The 22,447-nt window shown below is 55.9% G+C and overlaps 1 protein-coding gene across 1 annotated transcript in view; it reads right to left on the bottom strand.

The window, feature by feature from the left end:
* Window positions 1–5,549: 5,549 nt before the first annotated feature.
* VSIR (V-set immunoregulatory receptor) overlaps window positions 5,550–22,447 on the bottom strand; it is a 23,797-nt gene continuing 6,899 nt past the window's right edge. The window contains exons 2-7 of the mRNA XM_006090287.3: window positions 18,287–18,721; window positions 17,510–17,566; window positions 11,869–11,976; window positions 8,099–8,126; window positions 6,735–6,928; window positions 5,550–6,559 (exon numbers count right to left, since the gene is read on the bottom strand). Of these exons, the coding sequence (XP_006090349.1) occupies window positions 6,522–6,559; window positions 6,735–6,928; window positions 8,099–8,126; window positions 11,869–11,976; window positions 17,510–17,566; window positions 18,287–18,721 (860 nt within the window). The 3' untranslated portion in view covers window positions 5,550–6,521. The remainder of the gene's footprint in view (window positions 6,560–6,734; window positions 6,929–8,098; window positions 8,127–11,868; window positions 11,977–17,509; window positions 17,567–18,286; window positions 18,722–22,447) is intronic.

Here is a 22,447-nt window from a genome sequence, read left to right as displayed (position 1 = left end):
AGCTAGGACCCTGCAGCCAGTGCCCAGTTAGGATTGGCATTTGCCTCCAAGGAATGTTGGACCCTTGAAGATCTGCTTCCACTAACCAGACTTGAACCTCTGGACAGTGAACTCCCAGGGTCATGCGTGCCAGAGGTGACCAGAAGAGGGCTCTTTTCTGCTGGCGGACAGGTTCGCTGTGTGGGTATTCGAGGAAGTAGATGGTCCCAGTCCCTCCTGGACCAGCCAGAGCCTGGGCAGCATTGGCCCATCCTGAGGTTCGAGGAAAGGTCACCATGGTCTAATGGGGGTGAGGAGGGTGTGTGCAACCCTGTACATATCTGTCCAGAGATGCCCAACACACCCACACCCCATCCTCCTGTTCCCACCACAATTATCTGCCTGGTTCAAGCCAGTTCCCACTGGCACAGGACCACCTTCCTGTAGGACAAGGTCAAGTAAGATTCATTCATTCATTCATTCATTCCCAAATACATGCCAGGCCTGTGCTAGAGGCTAAGAAGTCAGAGATGAGTTGGGCACGGGTCTGCCCTCAAGAAGCTACAGTCTAGTGCAGTGGTTCTCAACCTTCCTAATGCCGTGACCCTTTAATACAGTTCCTCATGTTGTGGTGACCCCCAACCATAAAATTATTTTCGTTGCTACTTCATAACTGTGATGTTGCTACTGTTATGAATCGTAATGTAAATATCTGATATGCAGGATGTATTAGGCGACCCCTGTGAAAGGGTCGTTCGACCCCCAAAGGGGTCGTGACCCACAGGTTGAGAACCGCTGGTCTAGTGGGAGGAATGGACGTGGAGCAGTGAGCGGACGCTCTGTGATGTGATAGAGAGCTAGGACTTCACAGCCAGCAGCCAGGGGACAAGGCACCATTTCTATCCATGTCTTAAAGGAGGAGGATCTCTAATCAGGGGACCTAGTGTTTAGCTACCAAAGGCCTTCCCAAAACAAGAGAAATCCTCTACTGAGCCCTCACATCTCTTCTCCCTACCCCGGCCCCTCCCCAGCCCTACAACCCTTCAACCCCACCCCACCCCCAATTTCCTGAGAGCCGGACATTCCTGCGAATAGCCTAGGCCGTCCACGCCCAGTTCTCAGCGCCATATCACCCAGCGCTTGGAACAGCTGCACTGCAAGGGGCATCCGGGCCAGCCCAGGCCTATCACACAATGATATGCCGCCCAGCCAGGAGAAGGCATTGTACAGCCTCAGTCCCCGCTAGCCACAGCCAGGGAGGCCAGGCTTGGGGAGGGTCTAAGTGGCCCTCTGGGAGGCCCCTGCCAGAGGAAGGGCCGGGCCCAGGGAGGAAGGACGGAAGGCAGCCGGGAGGTCAGAAGCTGAGCCCCAGGCACAGAGGCACCTTGGCAGGGGGGAGGGGGAGGGGGAGAGGCAGGGCCTGACCAGGCCTTTCGGCCATGCAGACCACAGCCAGCAGGTTAGACAATCCTGGATAACCAGTCCTAGCTTCTCAGGCAGGTGGGGATCTGCAGAAGTCACCTATCCAGGCAGAAGATAAAAAATCTACCTATTTCTGGTTCAAAAATCACCAGCAATCACCCCCATGAAAGTCTGTGAGCCGGGGACACTGCTCTCGGCAGCTCACCTCATATCTTTAGGGCCGAGGGCTCTTCTCTGTATGAACTGTGGCCCCTGCTGCTGTTGGGAAGCCTGCTTCCCCTGGCTCCAGCTCAGAAAAGCCCAACCTGGGCCCTTCCCTCTGCTGCTCACCAAGCAGGCTGGCCTTCTCTGGCCCTTCCCTTCGCTCTGCTCCTCCAGGGATGTTCTGCAGCCTCTCAAATGCTGCCTGTGCACCCGGCTCAGTGCCTCCCAGTAACACGGGCTCTGCAGGTCGTGAGAGTTCCTCCCTTCCCAGCCCCCGTGGCAAGCAAGTGGGTGCAGGAGGCACCACGCCTACTAGGCGTCCTGCCGTTTCGGGGTTGCCAGGCAGAAAGGAGAGTGGCAGGAACTGATGTGGAAGGAGCGGAGCCACGGGCATGTGGCCACAGGCTCCGCTCCCAGGGCCCTGGCACGTACTGTAAGCAAGTCCAAGTCCTGCCCTGTAATGCCAGTCCGTTCCATGAAGAGGAAGGAGCACAAACCTGGGAAGCAGGGAAGCCAGGCTTTGGCCCCAGTCCCTCATTCACTTGTGACAAGACACAACCTTTGGAAACCTCAGTTTCCCGACGCATTAAATGGGGACAGTAGAGCCTCTCGGGGCTTCCTGGTGGGCGAGGGGGAAATCAAAGAAGTACTAACACGTGTGAACGTGTTTGGGGGAGCACAGAGTATTGAAACAAAGGCAGAGATGTGGCACACACCGCCACTTCTCTGTCCTGTGCCCAAGGCAGACGCTGCTAACCGTGTCAGCACTTTCTCATCAAGCTACATTGACACTTCAGAAGCCCTCTCACATATAGTGTAGGAAGCCATGCCCACAGGTCCAAGTGGCAAAATGAAGCCCCTCCCCCCAGGGCCTGCACGAGCTCAGGGCATGGTTGCTGGTGCGGAGATTCCACCAGGCCCAGGCGAAGCGGCTGGGAACTAGAGCTGGTGGCGAGTCAGAGGTCCTGCCCATGGTGAGCGAGCGGTCCCGAGGCCAGAACTCAGACAGCCCGGTTCAGTGGTTCTCAGCTCTGTAACCGAGTTCAAAAGGGCAGGCTGCTATTGGACACCCACCCTCCGGGAGCTCACACCCTAAGCCTAACCCACCGCACCCATGCGGAAAGGAAGGCGGCCGTGCAAGGCGGGGACCGCGAAGGGGCCAGACAGCGGAGCTCCCTGTGGCTGGGACAGACACTCAGCTGGGCTGTCGGTGTCTGCTTCTCAAGAGGCCTTTGGACCCAGCATCCTGGCTGGCAGCCCCAGTTCCTCTTTCTGCCCATTGCTGTTCCCTGAGCAAATCGTAGCTCAGCCTCAGCGGACACCCAGTAAGGCTTCTGCAGACGGCAGGGCTGCAGCGCCCACACTGGGATGGAAGGTGACAGGCCTCTGCAGCCCCCAGCCCCACCGTGTCCTTCAGAGTCCCCTCCCCAGACTATTCCCTAAAGGGGGCAGTGCCAGCCCCTCTGCCCCAGGCTGCTGCATGGAGGAGGGAGCCCTGGCCAGGCAGGAGCAAGGGCTACCCCAACATTGGTCTTTTGAGAAACAGGCCCTGTGGTTCTGCGTGTTCGCCCCAGTGCCCACCGCCAGGCCCCCTGGCTGGGCCAATCTGACCCACAGCAGCATCTGCAGTGGCCTCTGTGGCATATTTTCAAGGAGTGTCAGTTCCGTTCCCTTGGAGGGAATGGAAGCAGAAGGTCTTCGTGAAATATTAGGAGAGGGCTCACAGGCGCCGCCGTCATCCCTGATACAGGGGAACCTCGGTTCTCAAACTTTTAATTCCTTCCAGGAGGCTGTGCGAGAAGCGATTTGTTCGCAAACCAAATCATTTTTTCCCATTAGAAACCATGTAAATTGAATTAATCCATTCCAGACCCCCAGAGGATTCCATTTTAACCTTTCTTATATATAGTCCATGTCCAATGTACTGTATAATCTACAAATAAACACTTCTTAATCTAACCACCCCTACTAGCCTTAAATGAATTCTTCATATATCACCCACTAACTGCTTTTGTTTATCCAAATCAGCAATAGTTCTTCTCCCTCTTCAGTGGCCTGTGGTTGTTGTTTTGTGAGCCCTGTCACGCCCTTAGCAACATTGGCACTCTGGAAGGCTTCTTTTTGTTTTAAAACTGTGCTCATCTTTGATTTCTCCAGCAACAAAAGCATTCTCTCCTTTGTTGCCTGAGAGACGCTTTTTGTGATGCTGAGGCATCAGCATGAAAGGGTTGTCAGGTCAAAACCAAAGTTTTGTTTCACAATCAAGACATTTCTTCCTGTGAACAAATTGATCCAGAACCGAATTGTTCGAGAAGGGGGACTCGAGAACCAAGGTTTGACTGTATATCTCTTAACAATGACTTACTGCCTAAAAACATGGGTTTCTCTCCCGGGGCCCCAGATACTGTCAGGACCCCTGAGCCTCCAGCCTCAGTCCTACCCTGCAGGCGACTTCCTGGAGGCCACAGGCTCCTCCCAGCTCCTTTGGAGGCACGCACCTTGTTCCCATTCCCCTGCTCTGATCCGTGCACCCCAGCTCACAGGTGCTGAGCCAGGGCCCATAGGGACCAGCCACCAGGGTTGGCATCTGCCGGGGCACCACCACCCCAGGGGGGAGCACAGGGCTGCATGGTCTTTTTTCTATTCTAGCACCCGCCCCTCCCTGTCAACTACAGGGAGTAAACAGTAGGGCCCCTGGGGGTGGGGCGTGTGGTCATGGATCAAGATGGAGCCTGGAGCTCAGAGTAAATTTCACTGAAAACAGGAAACCACGAAGCTGAGACGCTTACTTTTGTAAAGGTCCAGAGAAGAAGGGCTCGAGGCCATGCAGGAGGAAGCTAGAGAGGAAGTGTGGTGGCTTTCTGCTCTGGGGCCTCCTCCCTCCCTCCATGCTGCAGCAGCCAGGCCTGGGGTCTGGCAGCCAAGTTCTTAGAAGTTCTCTCTGCCTCCAGGTCAGAAGCTGAGGGCTGGGCAAAGCCAGCCTCCCAGTAGGACAGGCGCACGCTTTCTGAGGGGGGACTGGGGGTCTGATCCATGGGCTTGTCCTACTCTAGGGGCAGCCCCGCCCTGCCTCAAGCAGGTGTCACCCTGCTCATTCCCGTGGGCACGCCCCCCCAGGTGTGAAAACAGCACCCTCTTCCTGTGGCCACGGGCACTGAGTGTTCATGGCAGCAGATGGACCAGAAGAAGGACCCCCAGGGACACAGCAGGCGCCTGGGCTGTGGTGGTCTGGCCATTGGAGGTGTCGGTGTGGTCTCAAGGCCCATGTTCACCCTTTCCTCAGGGCCCCCGGCACAGCAGGCGCTCACACTGGCCCATACCCTTGGGCCTGACCAGGGGAGCTTTAGGAGCAATGCTGTGCATCCAGGGGGCTCTCTGGTTCCAGGCCTGCAGCTCACTTTCTCCCACCCCTGCCAGGTGATCAGGCAGAGTCTCCCTGCCCGCTAGCCCTTGTCCCAGCCCTTGTCCCGGCTCTCCAGCCCAGGCCCAGCTCAGCAGAGTCAGGGTAGCTGCTGGCAGACGAATGCCCATTTGAAGCTGCAGTCAGTGCCTGGGGGCTCCCACCCAGCTCCAACGCACCCCTCCCTGTTCCCAGAGTGTACAGGCACACACTCCCCCCCGCCCCCCCCACCCCACCACACACACACACACACACACACACTCCATGCTTTACAGCCCTTTCATCAAAAGTCCACAAAGGACTTCCCTTGCATGTGTGTATAGGAACAAACTCGAGTCAAGCCTGCAACAGGAGGTGGGAACAGAGGGTACTGAGCAGAGTGGACACAAACCTTCTATGGACACGTCCTGCTCCTCCCACCCGACAGGGTCCCTCTGCAGCTGGGCAGATGGAATGGAACAGAAGAGCAAGACGTGGGGGCTCCCGAGGCCTCGGGCCCCTCAGAGCAGGGCTTGAAACCCAGCCCTTACAGTCTGTCACACGGTTTGCACCTGTTGCCCATGAGCTCTTTAATAGTATGCCCTCTTCACTCTCAAAAGTGTCACAGTTTGGACAGTACAGTCTGTGGTCACCCTTTCTAGTGGCCAAACTGAGCAGTGGAGGAGGGCGATGGGGAAGACAGCGCTAATGGCGCCCTCTCCACTCACTTCCCAGCAGGCCCTGGGCTCTCCCTCACCCCCACCCCCACCTGGGGTGGGTGAGCAACCTCGGGCCTGGCCTCCATTGCCCAAGATGCCAGTTGGCTCACAATGGCCTCCGTGCCCCAACGAGTACTTCCTGTTTTGGGGCCTCTGGCCAGTGAACTCTGGAGACCAGAGTGCAGGCAGTGGGAGCCCCAGATTTCTTTCAGTTGCTGACAGCTCCTAGGGGAGGTTACTGGTAGGAGGCTGTTGGGGAGGCTCCCAGGGCCCTGAAGACAGGCAGGCCTAGCTCTGAGCCCCATGGTTACAAAGAGTGAGTCTGACAGATGAGCAGCCTCAGATGAGATGGGGGAGCCGGTCCAACACAGTGGGGTAGAGAGGAATCCCTCCACATCTGGTCAGTGTCTCATTCCAGGGAGAGCAGCACTGCGGGGTCTGCTCAGTACCCATCTTGTCCCAGCTGTCGAGTCCCAAGGCTCATGTCCCTGAGTGGCTGCCACAGAGCGGGAACTCTGGGGCTTGGAGGCTGTAGGTCATTTGGCGGCTGTAGCTGGTGGATTTCAGGTCTCTGCGGTGGGATCCCCACACCCCGCCATTCTTGAGATAGGAGCTGAGTGATCCACACCTTCTCACTTCTGCCATGTAGCATCCAGAGGGATTAAGAAACTGGCCATCAGGGGTATCTCAACGAGTCTGTGCTCAGAGCAGGAGGGAGAAAACCAGGGCCACGGCCAAGGGAACACTCAGAGGGCCAGTCTGGCCCAAATGCACTGGCCCCGGGCCCAGCCACAGCTGCTCACTGGCCCCTGGCTGGTCTAGATGGCCTCAGAGTTTGGGGAGTCAGGAACGGGGTCTGCAAAAGAAAGGAGAAGCAGAGTGGATGGGGGGCTCCCCTGTCCTTCACCCCCAATGCCCCACCAGGAGACTGAGGACTCCAGGGAGGATGGAGAGTAAGGCGGCACTCTGCAGGTTAAGGGGAGGTCATGACCTCACAGGCCATAATGCTGCCGGTGTTGGGAAGCACTCACCTAGCGATGGGAAGAAGACATCCCCGGGGCCTGGGGGAGACAGAGGTGTGCTGGGCTCAGAGAGCAGGTGGCGCCCAGACTCAGACGGCAGCCGCTGGGCCATGTAGGTCAGTGGAGGCCTGGGCTTGTCCTCTGGCATCCCGTGGAAGGATGGAGAGGCCTCAAAGCCTGGGTTTTCAATTCCTTGAGCGTTGCTGCCAGAGAATCAGAACCGAAGGTCATCTCTGCTGCCTTGGGGTTTGCGCCTCTGCCCTCCCCATCGGCCCGCTTTCTCTGCTCCCTTCCCATCACTGGCCTTCCCCCTCCAGGCCCCAGCAGCCTCTCCCAGAGGAAGGGAGATCCAGGGCCAGGGAGAAAAGTGCCCTCGGCCCTGCCAGGACGCCCAGGGTCAGAGGAAATTCCAGGACACCAGCCTCAGGAATCTGGGGCCACGCTGCTCTCTGGTCATAGAGTCAATGGCATTAGGACTGAGGGTCCCCACAGCTGAAGGGAGGGGTCCTCTTTTCTTATCCTCTTTCTTCTTCGGAACGGGACAACCTCTAAAGACCCCTCCAACCTGAGACTCTAGCAGGATCACTAGCAGGACTTCCTTCGACCAGTCTTGAAAATCATCCCTTACAAACACCCAGAGGAGCAGGTACCAGGGCCAGTTCCTGAGTGTGGCTCGTTCCTGAGCAAGCCCTCCATGCCAGTCTACAATGCCAGCTTCTGCCCAGGGCGCACCAGCACACACTCCCCTATCCACTGTGCCCAACCTCCTGCCCCACTCTGAGCCCAGACAGCCTCTGCCCTTAGGGACAGTGGCCTGACAGCTCTCTCTCTGGAGTGCCTTGCAGGGAGGGCCCCAGCTCCAGGTGTGCTGGCCTCTTTGCATGTTTCAACTCAGCTGCTTCCTCCTCCTCCCCCACCCCAGCCCACTGACCACTGAGACCTGAAGGTGGGAGCATGGTTTATCCTAACAGTATAGGAGGAAGAACAGCCGACCCGCACAGATGTGTAGGCCTTGGTGGCAGGTGGCAGATGCTCTTCTAAACAGCTGTGCTCGGCCGCTGAACAGGCCCCCTACTGCCCAGAAATACCTCCTTCCTGACAGCTGGCCCAGGGCACAGGGAGGACCAGGGGGCCATGTCTGTGTTCTGACCCCTGTCCTGGCATCAGGGCCCAGGAAAGAGGGGGGGAAAGGATCCTGATGAAGTGGGGAGAGTCAGTCTTGGCTGGAAGTTGCCCCACCCCTTCTGCATTAACTTCCCCCACAGTTTGGATGTAGACACTGCCCCACAGGGCCACAAGCCCTGTGAGTCAAGCTGTGAGTCAGGGTAGAGGCAGCTATGCTCAGTTTTCCGGAAGGTCTCCACCAGCCTTACCTGTCCATCCGCACCAGTTCCTGGGCACCTAGGGACAGACAGAGAAGCTGGTCACAAAGGGGAGGCTTCCCCAGACAACATCCCTGCCCCTGCCAGCAGATGCCCCTGGGGGAACGGAGCAGACCCAGGCAGGGCCGAGGTCCCCCACCTGCTCGCTCAGGAGGCCCATACAGCTGCCCTCTGCGTGCTGACCAGTGAGCAGCACGTCTGACCAGTGACAAATGAAACTCGGGCTGCCTTTCACAGTGTGTAGGACAACCTTTGTCACCAGAGACCAAAGGCACCGCTGCTTTCTCCTGTGGCATGACTTAGGCTGTGTTAGACCTTCAGGATTTAAGTATCAACCAAGGCCTGACTCCTGAATTTGCTATTTCCTATTTGGACACTTGCCACGGCCTGGTCTTTATCCATGATTTACTGGGTGGGAGTGTTGCAAGGTCAATTCCTGTTTAGAGGGACAGAGAGGCCCCTCCTCCACGTTGCATAATAGGGTGGCTTCAGAGGTGACATCTCCTAGAGCAGCGGTCGCCAACTGGTGGTCCGTGGGGTCTGAAAGGTTGGCGACCGCTGTCCTAGAGGAATCTTAGGGGCCCTGAGACCCCGTCACTTCTCGGCCATTCCATCACTTTCTGCTCCTCATCCAAGGGGCTGCCACCCTGCCCTACCCCCCAAACTACACACCGACCGAATGCAGTGGCCCCAACTTCCCTCTTTCTTGCAGCTCCCCATGTACTCCCACGATCCTTCTCGTTTTGAAGGGCTTCACTGCCGATAGCTATGGGGAAACCGATGGTGGGGGAGGGGCACGACAACAGAAGGCACAGGGAAGTTGCACAAAAGTTCCCGAAACCTCTGCGGTGTGGGAATCATGGCTACTGTTTACCGGGGACTCCTGTGCGTCAGGCCTCCTGTGGGTTCTCTCTGGTCCTCAGCTCGTCCTGTCCTCCACCCTTTAGGGCAGTGGTTCTCAGCCTTCTGGCCCTTTAAATACAGTTCCTCATGCTGTGACCCAACCATAAAATTATTTTCGTTGCTACTTCATAACTGTAATGTTGCTACTGTTATGAATCGTAATGTAAATATCTGATATGCAGGATGGTCTTAGGCGACCCCTGTGAAAGGGTCGTTCGATCGCCAGAGGGGTCTCGACCCACAGATTGAGAACTGCTGCTTTAGGGTAAGGATTGGCAGTCCCACCTCAGACCTGGGGAAACCAGCCTCCCTCTCATACTGGGTCGGCTTCCACACCCATCAGCCTTTGCAGCAAACGGCCCTCCTGTGCTCCCAGCCCTTCCTCTTCCCTTTTTCCTGAGTGGGGCTCCGCGCCTGAGCGCACGCTCCGCGCCAAGCCCGGGCCACTCAGCCTTTGCCCTGCGGCCCGACTCCTGCATGTCCCCGTGACTTCTGTCCCCTTAATCCCAGCAGCTGCTTCTCTAGAGTCTAGATCAAGAAAAATGACCCAGCCCTAGCTGGTTTGGCTCAGTGCATAGAGCATCAGCCTGCGGACCAAAGGATGCTGGGTTTGATTCTAGTCAAGGGCATGTACCTCAGGTGCAGGCTCCTCCTCGACCCAGGCCCTGGTCTGGGCTCGTACAGGAGGCAACCAATCGATGTGTTTCTCGCACATGGGTGCTTCTCTCTGTCTTTCCCTCTCTCTTCCACTCTCTCTAAAAACCAATGGAAAAATATCCTCAGGTGAGGATTAAAAAAGAAAAATGGCCCAAGTCTCTGCTCCCTCTCCAGTTTGCACCTGCTTTCTCAGCATCGCCCCCTCCGGCCTCTCTTGTGTCTGTCTCCAAAGACTTCAGTCCTACAACTCATTTCTTCTTTTTGGAAGGGGTGGAGGGACTGGCTTCAAATATACTTTCATTAGAAGATAACTTATTGACACCTTTCTGTTATGGCGTATGTTAAATTGAGGGATGAGATGCTACGAAATGGCTAAGAACACAGAAATGGGGTTCATTTGGCATTTAAGAGGATGTGCTCAACAGTGGTGATAGTGCAGCGCCGTTGGCCCAATGTACCCCCTTATTCCCTCGGTCAGTCCAGTTCTCCAGCATCCAGTTCATCTGTGCCCTCCTGGTCCCTTCGTCTGGGAAGCCCTCAGGTGTCCTGGTGCGTGGAGTAGAAGATACTGGGGGCTGATCCCAGTGTCCCCACACCCTCAGGACACCATCCAGGGCTCTGGCCCGGGGATGTCCCCTCTCTGACTTCCCTGCCTCCAGCCTGGACCACGGGCAGGAGTCTCAAACCAACCTCTGGGGACCCTGCGAGGAAGGCGCTGAGGAAACAAAAGCAGGAACAACAGCGCCCCCGCCCCACATCCTCTGCCTGGAGTCTGCTTCCCAGTTCCTGTTCCCCAGGGGAGGCAGCACCACCGTAGTCTGGAGTGAGGGGGCCAGAAGTCACCTCTGTATCTGGAGCTGAGCCTAGCAGAGCATATGTCGCTCCTGGTCCCTCACCCACCTTCGTAGAAATGCTACCCAGCTGACGGGAGCTGCTGGCAGCGCTGCAGCAATTTCTCTTCCTGGTTGAGCCCCTGGCTTCCTCTTTCTGCTCCAACCACGCTACCTCCCCCACCCCCACCTCAGGGTATTTTGTAGGTAGGTTGTGGTAGGTTTTGTGAGCTAAGAGAGAGGGAGGCCACAGCCCCTGAGTGACCCGCAGTGGAGTTCCAGGCCGGGCCCCCAGGAGAGAGGGGTGTGAGCTGTTACAGCCCAACCAAAGGAAAACATGTGTGAGCCCCAGCCACCTGGTGACAGCAGTTCCCCTCAGCTACCTTCTGCAGCCAAGCAGAGGGGAAGGGTTAGGGGAGGTGATGCAAGGGTCAGGGGCAGAGGGATCCCCCTCTCCTGCTCCTGGAGGACTCAGACGGACCGAGGGTGAGGTCATAACAAGGGCAAAGGGCACTGTCACCTGCAGAGGAGTGTGCCAAGGGGTCAGCGGCCCTGACTTGGAGTCTGGCTCCGCCACTTTTCTCGCTATGCAGTTCCTTAAGTGCATTACTAACCTCTCTGTGCCTCAGTTTGCTCAGCTGTAAAATGGGGACAATGGAAAGACCAAACTCTGAGAATCATTCTGAGGAATAAGTGAGAGAAGGTATATAACAAGCTTGGCAGGGTACCGGGCACAGCAACCTTGCCAGGTAGGGGTTGTTGGCAGGGTACCGGGCACAGCACCTTGCCAGGTAGGGGTTGTTGGCTATGGCGCTCATGCTAATGAGCGTTTGTATTAGAAGGTGAGATTTTACTCCCTGGAAAAAGCGTGAGTTGAAAGCTCTGAGTTTTGAGTCCCAGCTCTGCTACTTACTAAGTTAAATAACATTTGGTTAATTACTTAACCCTGCAGATTTTAGGTTTCTCAGGCATAAAAGGAAAGAGTTGAACTAAGTTATCGCCAAGATCTTGCCTAGTTATGATAATCCAAAGGTCGTTTTTGTCCCCAGGATTGCAATGCTAATAACAAAAGCCCACCTATACATTAAAGCGGGCCCCCAAAGGATCTCTCAGTGGCAGCATTTTTATAAGCCCATTTTTATAAATCAACTGCTCCATATGATTACTCATTCATCAACAGATATTTATTGAGGGCCAAGCCAGCACTGCTGGGGCTGCTGGGCACTCAGGCCCTGGAAGTGGCACCTCTGAGTCCCTCCTCTCCACCGTTGAGCTCAGCTCCTTGCTGGGCTGCAGCAGCTCCCATCTCTGGTCAGAGGACTGTGCCTGCTACACACCCCACACCCATCCCAGGAGGGCAGGGATACTCACGGCGGTTGGAGACCACCTGCCTTTGCTTGTAGACCAGGAGCAGGATGAGGGGGAGGCAGAGGATGCCCACAATGCAGGCGCCCGTAGCCAGGGCGGCAGCCGTGATGTCTGAAAGGGCAGAGAGGCAGCCAAGGTGAGGCCCGTTCCTCCTGAAGGAAAGCTGAAGCCCAGAGAGGAAAGGCCAGGCAGCAGAGGGACCCCCCGCGCCCAGGGTGTCATAGCCAGACCCTCCATGACCGCGGAGGCTTGGACGTTCTAGGAGCCCCCTGAGAGCCGCATGCCTTCTCCCCAGAGGACGCAGAAATTAAGCCAGGTGCCTATAGCTGAGGAAGCTCCGGGAAGAGAGAAAAGGGTCTTCAGCCAGATTGGGGTCGCTCAACTGCCCTGGGCCACGGGGGAGAGTAGGCCTTTCACTGACCCCATGCCACCGAGTTCAAGGTCAAATGGAGCCCAAGTGATGAGAAACTTTTGGAGATAGTGTAAATGGTTGCACTCCCTGGGAGCATAATTAATGTCACTGAATCATACACTTAAAAGTGGTTAAAATGGCCAGTTTTATGTTTTGCCATTCTATTCATTTATAAAAAATAAACGAATAAAGAGCCACACTCATCTCCCAAGAGACCCCTTAGCTCCAGGGTGAAGCCTATGGAGCGAGAACTAGAGAAATATGACTTTTTTCCTTAATAGTTATTTTTTATTGATTTTAGAGGAAGGGGAAGGGAGGGGAGAGAGAAACATCGATCGGTTGCCCCCCACATGTGCCCTGACCGGGGATCAAACCCTCAACCTGGGATGTGCCCTGACCAGGAATCGAACCCGCCACCTTTTGGTGTACAGGAGGACACTCCAACCAACTGAGCCACCCAGCCAGGGCTTTCTCTGGCATTTTTAAATTTTAAACTTTCTAAATTACAAAAACGTTTAAATTGAAAATACATATATTTTAAAGTTTCTTCCTCCAAAGAAGTAAGCAGTGTCTGCCGTTTTCTTGTGTATGGTTTAGATATGCTCTCTGCACGTACAGCAGAGATATGATACGCTCTTCATGGGACAACTGCTTTTTCTGCTTAGCATCGCGTGGACATCTGTATTGGCACAAAGATCGACTTCGTTCTGCCTCGGGCTTTATCAAGTGTATTTGAAACAGCCCCCTGTGGTGGACGTGGAGGTTGCTTCCATTTTTCAGCCGGTAATGTAGCAGTGAATCCGCGTGTGCGCCTTTGCTCACTCGGGCAAGCGCAGGTACATCAATTCCTAGCAGCGAAGGTGCTGAGCCAAAGCCTACGCGCAGTTTCTTTTCGTCTATTGCTAAGCTGCCCTCCGAAAAGGTTGTGCCGCTTCGCAGTCCCACCAACTGCGTGAGAAGTTTGCTTTATTTTCGTCTGTCTGCTGACTCCAGGAGTTCAGCTGGGAACAGACGCGCCCTCAGAACCACAACCAGCGTAAACGCGTTTCCTTCCCTATTTTAGCCCTTCCCAAAATACGGGCAGGATGGCTGGTCACAGTGTCCACGTGGCCCCAGGGAGCTTTGGGAAGGTGTGTGGGCTGCGATCTCCGGTTGTCTCTGCACTGTTTCTCTGGAATGAGGGCTGTTTTTGCCTCACTGTATTGCTCAACAACCCAATGGTGTAAACAAGCTTTCAGGGCTCGGTTCACACCGCAGAAGAGAACAAACTGTTTTCAGGCGCTTCACTACCCACTGGGGCAGGAACAGGGCCTATGCTAATTACAGAGCCAGCTGGACTTCACATTAAAGCAGGCTCCCCCGCAGATCTCAGCGAGGCTGCATTTCCAAGTGGAATATTGAAAGTGAAAACATTCTCTAACTCAGATGTCAGAATATTTCTAAACCCCTCCACAGGACCTTGCTAAGACACCATCCGAGAGGCAGGCTGCGAAGGGCTCTTTCCTAGTCATCAAAGCAGGCCTCCTCCGATTGGTACTAAGTACCTTTTGATGAGGTTAGTCGGGTTCTCATTCATTCCGGCTCCCTATTGGCCCAGCCTCCCTGCCTGACTCCTGTCCCCAGGCAAAGGTGTTCCATCTGCAGCCCCGCTAGGGGATCAGAGCTCGGTTGACTTACAACCTGGTCTGAGAGTTAAGGCTGGGACAGGATGGGGGCGGTGGGGGGGGGGGAGGAGGAGAGGGTGGCGTATGAGTTTAGAGACAGTTCTGTGGACCCAACTGCCCTCTGAATCCATGGACTCCCCTGCAGAGCAGAGAGCATAGCCTCGCTACAGCTCCCCACCCCTCCCCACAAGCATAGCCAGTACTTGGGGGAGGGGGCTCCTGCGCAGCAGCCATCTAGAGTCAGGCTCATCCTGGGAAGGTGACCAGGCATTGGCAGAGGCAGCTGGCAGGCCAGCACCCAGGACTGTGCCAGCCCCTTACAGAGCAGGATGGCATGGGAGGGGCCCCCTGGGTATACACAGAGGAGGGAGTTGGGGTGGGCTGCCTGGTTCCCTAGGGAGGGGGCTGGATGAAAGCAAACCAAAACATCCCACTATGTTGAAGGGTAGGGAGGTTGCTTCTAGGGGAAGGGCTGCCCAGCCCCCCTCCCTGGGGTGGGTGAGAAACCGCAACCCCCTAGCAATCGGGGGCTCCTGGGGGCACCAACTTCCTCAGTCTCCTTTCTCGATACCTCCCTGACCTCAGGCTGACTTGAGCTTTCAGATGGTTTCATGGACGAGCTCCCCTCCTACTTCCCAAAGATAACAGGAGGCTGGGGCCGGCTTAGAGGAGGAAATCCCAAGGGCCTCTTGGCTGGAAGCGTTATTGGCTGACCAGGTACCAAAGCTGGCTGTGGGCACCTGACCTAGGGCCGGGGCTGGGATCTTTCCACAGGGAAGTGGGGCCCACTGAGCACCTGGGTCACCAGGCAGATGTTTCTAAGCCGTTAGAAAACAGGATGTGCCCACTGTCCGCTGCCATCTACTCGCCATCCTGCCTTGGCACAGGGCGATGGGCAGGTTGACTCTGGAAGCCAGGCCGAGGATTCTGCATTACAAGTATTAACAGCCAGCACTTACCCTGTGCCAGGCATGGTTCTTAGCACTTTGCATATAGAACTTCATTTTAGCCCTGTAACAGCCTGGAAAGTAAGTGCAATTGCAATCGTGCCTGTTTGACAGATGAGAAAACTGCGGCACAGAGAGGTTAAGCAGCTTGGCTGATGTCGGGGTCTGAGCGCTTAAGCACTTCCCCGGACTGCCCTTCACGGGAATGAACTCCCCATTTTAAGTTAAGAGTTTGCATAAAATCTGGACTTCTCACTTTGCTTGAAAATTTAGTGGCTCTGCCAACCCTGGGCCCCCCTCCTGTTGTGCCACCGCTGGAACTGCACTTACAGGTTGGCAGCGGGGTGCCAGCCACAGTCTCTGCCCTCAATACTGTATCATTCACCAGCTCCCTGGCCCTGCAGGCATTTGAGTTTTTGAACCCTGAACTAGTTCCTTAGGTAACATTGATTTGTTCCCCTTTTAGTAGGAGAGAGACACCTGATCCCATTTCTCAGTGTACACATGGTCCCCAGAGAATGGACATGCCCCCCACACCCCACCCGAAAGGAGAGCTGGGTTTTTTCTTATCTGAGACAACACCTGCCTCAGTGCCAAGACTCCGCCACAGCTGTACTCTCCAGACCTCCAGAACCAAGAGTCTGGACGGGGATTGCAAGGGGACGCGGAGGCTGTGGAAGCCACACTCAACAGCTGGGAGACGCATACATGTCCCTCGGCCCTCAGGGAGCCAGTTAACTGTGGGCAGTGGCTCAGAAACAGGGGCTAGGGTGAGGCTGCACACGCCCATGAGTTAGAGAGGAAGGCAGTGTTAAAACCTGAGAGCAGGGTGCCAGCAAAGGAAGCCTGACCCACTTTTGGCAGTCAAGTTCAGGGTTCTGCCTCACCCTCTGGCTCTTATCAGCTCTTATCAGCTGGTCTCCTAACCTTTCCCAGCTGACTTCTGATCCCCCAAGTCTAGCAGCTGCTTCTCTAGCAAGAAAAACGAGCCCAATTTCAGCTCCCTCTCCATTTGGCACCTGCTTTCTCTAGCGTTGTCCCCTCTGACATCTCTTGTCTCTGCCCCCATAACTAGTTTCAGAAAATTGGTGTTGACAGAGGGGAGGGCAGCCCGGCACGCAGGCAGGGTTTGCGCACTGGGACTCGGGCGCTCTGGCATCTCCTCTTGGCTCTGGGTCTGAGAGACCGTGTGTCCCTTCACCTGCTGGAACCGGTTTCCCATCCGTGAACTGGGAAAGTAGCAGAAGTGACAGTGGCTAAGGGAGTTCTGCAGGAGCTCCTGGAGGGAGAAGTGGGCTGGGAGTTGCTCAGAGTGCAAGGAGCAGTGGGGAAGTGAGCCCTCATGTACCTCGCCAGGTGCAGCGTACCCCGTCCTGTACTCAGGCACGTGTGCCTGCACAGTCTTGAGGCTGCTGCGTGGGAAGGAAGGAGCCACTCAGAGGCCCCTCTCCAGCCTCACCAGGGAGTCGCTGGTGGAGGAAGTGAGGACAATCGTGTCTTGGTGCCGAGTGACATGTGAGCTCTGCGGTATACCAGGGAGAGGGGCTTGAACCAGAGTTTCTTAACTCCACATGGGTCTGGCTCAGACCAAAATGTGAGCTCTAATTTTGTTCCTGGCTAGTCTTTTGTTGTTGTTGCTGTTGTTGTTGTTGTTGTTATAAAAAAAAGAGTAGTTTAAGTAGAAAGCCGTGGCAACCTTTGCATTGGGGCTTGACTAAGGCTATAGTTGAGCTGCTCCCAGGGCCTGGGCAGGGGCTGGTCCACACTGGATGCCCAATAAATACTGATGGGTAGGAGGCTGCGGAAGCCAAGACCCTCTCCTCTCAGAAGAGCAGGGTGCTCCAAAGATGTCGCCCCTTTGCCTGCTGTCTCCAAGCTGCCGGGCATTCTGGCCTGGTCTCTGAGTGCCCAGGTGCCCCTTAGGGCAGTGTCCCCTCACTCCATAGGGCAAACAGCAGGCGGCTGTTCCCCACTGCACTGCGCATGCCCCTCAGCTGGGGAGAAGGTGAAGTGAGCACAATCCCAGCTGTGCTAGCCTTGTTGGCTGTGTGAACTGGGGCAAGTCAAGTGGCCTCTCTGGGCCTCCGTTTCCATGTGATGCCTCAGGGTTCTTAGGAGAATCCACTGAGAGACCCGCACTTGGAAGGATTTAGCACAGGCCTGGCACACAGTAGGGATTCCAGGAAAGGTAGTTCCGCCCCCTTCTTGAGCCTCTCCCTCCTCCCTCCCTCACGCAGAGAACAAGGAAATGTTAAGGAGTTCCCATGTGGCAGAGGGCTGGTGGGCAGGAGGGGGACCCACTCAAAAAACAAGCTCAGCGGCACCTGTCATGGGCACACTGGCCCAAGATCATTGCCAGGGTACAGGTCCACCCAGGGCGGCAGGAGCAGGGGCTCTGGGAACCTGCTGTCAGGTTTTGGGCCTTGGAAGGGGAGGAGGCTTCTAAGGGCTGCAACCCGTGGCTCAGGTGAAGGAAGAAGCAAAAGGGAAGGCAGCGTCAGAGGAGAAAGAATGGGGGCTCCATGGGCTTGAGGTGATGAGGTCAGAGTTTAGAACAGAGCCTGGTGCAGGAGGACAGAGAGGAAGAGAGAACCCAGAAGGGGCAAGAGGATGGTCCTTACTTTCACTCTCCCTGGGGGAGGATGGGTATGCGATGCACTTGGGTGGTGCTTCATCACCTGTGGGAGCAAAGAAGGGTTGTTAGGTGGGTGTCAGGCCCAGGGAGGCTTGTCCAGGCCGGCGTGCCCCTTTCCTGTCACAGCTACTCATGCTGCTGTCCACTTAATAGCATCGGCCCAGGTGGAACCTGCACACGCACACATACACGTGTACACACACACACACACACACACGTGCGCACAGAAGCATATTCTCACGGCACAGCCAGCATGTCCTGCCCATTCGCATGCCACCCCAGCAGCATGTGGACACCTGCCCATACTCACACCTCTGACCAGTCCACTGCCCCCCTGCACTCTCACCTGGAGAGGGACACTCACACATACATTATTCCCCAATAGTCATTGGACCATTCACCAACTCACAGCCCAGGTCACATTGCGCGGTCATGGTACCGTCATGAGCAGTCACATTCCCAGCCCAGGTTCATACCCACTCTTCCATCAAAGAGCCCACTGTCACAAACAGAGCCACGTGGACTCTCCCTCCATCACACCCAGCCGACCAGAGGCACTTACAGCTCCACACGCGTGGCCACCTCATCTCCCACAGCCCCGGAGTGCCACTGCCGCCCTTGCAGAATCATACACCCTTCAGCACAGTATCCCACACAGTCACCACACCCCTGGTCACACTGTCGTCTCTGCTTCCCCTTCCATGTGGGCACATACCATCCCCCCGGGACACCACCCCTAAGCTGTCCCGGAAGAAGCCCTCACCGCTCTGCACTTGCAGCTCCATGGCTCCATAGACCCTCTGCTCCGAGTGGTGATGCTTGATCTCCACCACGAGGCAGCAGTAGAGGCCGCCGTCCAGCGGGGTCACGTGGAGCATGGTGATGGAGAAGTTGCCGTGGTGGTCGGAGATCGACTCTAGCCCATGTTTCTGGGCCAGGTCCTGGCTGGTGTTGGCGGCCTGGTGGCCAGTGTGGTGCAGGTGGAGATCCTGGAACGTGAGGTTGCGGATAGGCCGACGGTCGGAACAGGCCTGTACCTCACCCCGTGAGCTGCGGAACCATGTCTTGTAGAAGGACAAGTCGTGCCCTTTGGTCACGGGGCCCAAGCCCAAGATTTTGCAGGTGAGGGTGACATTCTGGCCCTCGGGACACACGTACAAGGAATACGGCGTGGCGACCTTGAAGGCTGTCACCAGACCTGTCCGAGAGAGGAGAAGCTGTCACCTGCCTGAGCGCACTCTCCGTGGGGAAGAACCTTGGCCTGGGCTCCAAAGATGTGGGTTCCCTAGCCGCAGGCCCCGGCAAGTCAGCTGACCTCCCTGACCTTCCTTTATTCATGAACCCAGACACTGTGGGAGGAGCCATGGGTACCTCCCCAGCTTGGGGATCCCCCTACCCCAGGGATGCTGACTGAGGTGTAGGGAGACTCCAAGCAGGTAGGAGACTGAGCCCAGTCAGCCCAGTCCCTGGGGCGGAGCATGCGCCATGCTCCAGCCTCTCCCCACCCACCCCCCACCCCCCACCACCACTGCAGGCACTGTGGCTCTGCCCTGGGCCGATCCTTGGCACTTCCAGCCTCCATGCCCAGCACTGTCGGGCGGGAGGCAGGATAGGAAGCAGAAAGGCTGTTTGGGAACAGCAGCCCTTTGTCCTGGACCTGTCTTCTGGGGCCGTCAATACCTGACCCTTCCAACTCCGGAGGCTAAAGTGCCTCCTCGCCTCCTCGCTCCTGCGTGTGCACGGCTTGTGCCAGGTGCTACATCTCATCTGCGCGCTGAGCACATGGCCTCCCCGGGGAGCTTACAACCGAGGTGGGCAGACAAGGCCTGTATTTGCAGCCAAGTAGCCCCATTGGCCAGACGACAAACTAGTGCCAACCTCAGAGCACTTGCAGGAGAGGAGACATAGCCTTCCTGGGAGTCAGGAGACTTCTTAAAGGAGGGAGGGTCTTTGAAGTTGATGGACAGTTAGGGTTTCAGCAAGTAGAGAGGCTGCTCTGGGCCCCGTGGCAGGGAAACGGGAAACCCCAGGTGTCTCAGGGACAGAGACCAGGAGTGCGTGGAGGGCCATCTCATCCACGTCCCTGCCTGCTACCGGTCTTCTTAGAAATCTGTTCTAGTTCATTTTGTTCTCAATAAGCCAGGGACATAACCCCTGGTCCTCGTTACCTTACTCCAGTGATGGCGAACCTATGACATGCGTGTCAGAGGTGACACGCGAACTCATTTTTTTGGTTGATTTTTCTTTATTAAATGGCATTTTAATATATAAAATAAATATCAAAAACATAAATCTTTGTTTTACTATGGTTGCAAATATCAAAAAATTTCTATATGTGACCCGGCACCAGAGTTAAATCAGGGTTTTTCAAAATGCTGACACGCCGAGCTCAAAAGGTTCACCATCACTGCCTTACTCCGACCCTTCAGCATTTATTGAAAGCACTGGCCCTTGAAAACAGGATGCCAGGGCTGGGTCCTGGCCCCTCCGTGTAGCTGTGTGAGCCTCCGTTTCCTCGTGTGTGCAATGAGAAAAACAGTACCTACAACACGCGGTTGTGCAAGGACTGGAGGAGGGAAAGCTGAGAACTCAAGACATGAGCTCCCGTGTCCCCTGCAGACATAGGGAGGGCAGCTGTGTTATTAGATGTCGGTGGTACTTTCACTTTAATTGGCATCTCAGGGGCAGTTGTAGGTCGGGCAGACGAGGCAGAGAGTTCGGAAATATGTTCAGAATCCAAATGGGTGTGTCCTTGCCTTGCCATTGCCTGGACCCAAGGAAACACCACGTCCTTCAGACGCCCTCGCCGGCCTTAGAGCCCGGGACCCGCCGGCTGATCTGAAAGCCGTGCCCAGTTAGGATTCAAAGCAGCCTGGTGTGCCTTGGGAATTAGACCAGCCTGCCTTGGAGCCCAGTGACTGAGTTCCTTAAACTCTGAGCCTTGGACTCCTCGTTGTGAAACAAAAACGAAAACATCTACCTGCCGGAGCTGAGGCAAGGATGGCAAGTAATTTGCGTGAAGTGCCCAAAAGTGCCTTGCTGGCGTCGGTGCTTGATGCATGGGAGCTAGAGGGGCCGCTCATTCATTTCGGCAGTTGAAGGAGCAGTCCCTGGGGGTGAAGAATAGTTCTGCACAATCGAGTGGGTGAGCCAGCTTCCAAGCCTTTTCCTCGGAGGTGTGAGGGACTGAGACCAGCTTGTGGTCCAGCCTTGGAAGGCTGCACGATGACAGCAGGGTGTGGGGAGGCAGCCACGCCGGGGGCCCAGGGAGTATGTCTGCAGGTGTAGAGTGTTAGGCCCCAGCAGGTAAGGAAGACAGAACACACTAGACCTCCCAGTCGCCACCCACGAGTGAGGGAGCCAGGTCTGGGAGACCCGGATTTAAAGACAGTCACTGCTGAGGTGGGCAGAGAGTTCAGAACTTCTGTGGCCAAATGCTGGCCTCCTTTTCAGGCAGAAATATAGGAGCACAGAAAGAGAAGGTGGTTTGCCTGAAGTGCCAGGGGATATGAACTCAGAACGTGGAGCAGGGGGGCTTCAGGTAGAGGAGGACCTAGTTAGAACTAGAAGAAGAAGAAATAGACTGTATCGTGTACTGTGCTGGGTGCTTTATGGGCATGTCTAGCAACCCTATAGCATGGATGTTGGGGATTTTTTCCTGTTTCACTGATAAGGAAACTGAGGCACAGAGATAGTAAATAACTCACTGAAGATCACACAGCCAATAAGTGCAAGAGCCAGAATGAAATGCAGGCAATCAGACACTATTCTGAGCGGGGGGACACGAGAGGGGATTCAGAAACGGGCAGCCCATTGCCACATCTAGCCTTCAGACATATTTTACTTGACCCTCAAAGTATTTTGCCTTTGTTTGAAATCGCCAACATTTAAAAACCAGGAATTTGATATGAAAATTCTGACCCTTGGTGTCTTTGAAAATCAGAAAAATTAACACAGAACCAGTTTTCCTATTATCGGCTAGAGCTGAGTAGCAGCCTCCCATCTAGACGGTCCATTGGTATCCCAGCTTGCCACAGTCCTCACTACTCCCTAATGTCTGTGCCTGGCCTGCTGAATTCACTCTCTCACCATATTTGCTTGGCCCCATGGACATTTGAGTTTGTGACCCACGAGAATGACTCCTTGGTCTGGCCAGTGAGGGACTCTACTGCTCAAGCCCATCACCCTACAGACGTGACCCTCAATCTCTGAGAGGAGGTGACCCACCCACGGCCCCAGCAGAAATTCCCAGGCTGTGCCCCTGACTGTGTCCCTGCCAGCCTGGGCCCCCCTCACAGGCCTGTGCAGAGTGGGCGTGGCCTCAGAACTCTGGCTGTGCCAGTGAATGGAGGTGGGGAGTGGCTAGGGAAAGGGTGCCCCCAGGAAGAACAAAAACCTACCCACAGAGTAGACCCTGGAGTTACCTCTGCCCGGTGCACACCCTGTCCCCAGCAGGCCCCTGGCAGCTCCCACCAGCACCTCTCCCAGGTGGTGCCCCTGTTCCCTCTTCCCAACATCACTGCCAGCCCCACAGCTACCCCAGGGCAGGGAGCTGAACCCAGATCCAGCAGCATTTGCAGGGGTGCCCACACCTGGGGGCTCTCAGGAGGGCAGCTCTGGAGATGTTGGTCGGCACATCTGAAGGGGAGGCAGGGGACAGGCAGAGTAGAGGTGGAAGCAAGAAGTGGAGCATGAAGCTGAGCCAGGTGGGGACTGCTAAGGGGACAGGGGCGTGGATGGGGTGGGCTGAAATGTAGACAAGGTGGAGCTAGCTTGTGGTGGGGGGGTGGGGCAGGGTAGGAGCAAGCAGCAGGACCTCCAATGGGGGCATCAGGCCCAGGGCCCTCAGGGTCCAAGCAGCGGTGTGAATGACCATAGAATTGCCTACATCAGTGCCTTTTCAGCCCTAGAGGCAATTTCCTTG

The sequence above is a fragment of the Myotis lucifugus genome, unplaced genomic scaffold (assembly GCF_000147115.1).
Source record: "Myotis lucifugus unplaced genomic scaffold, Myoluc2.0 scaffold_69, whole genome shotgun sequence".
NCBI lineage: Eukaryota > Metazoa > Chordata > Mammalia > Chiroptera > Vespertilionidae > Myotis > Myotis lucifugus.
This window is presented reverse-complemented; position numbering and strand designations above follow the sequence as displayed.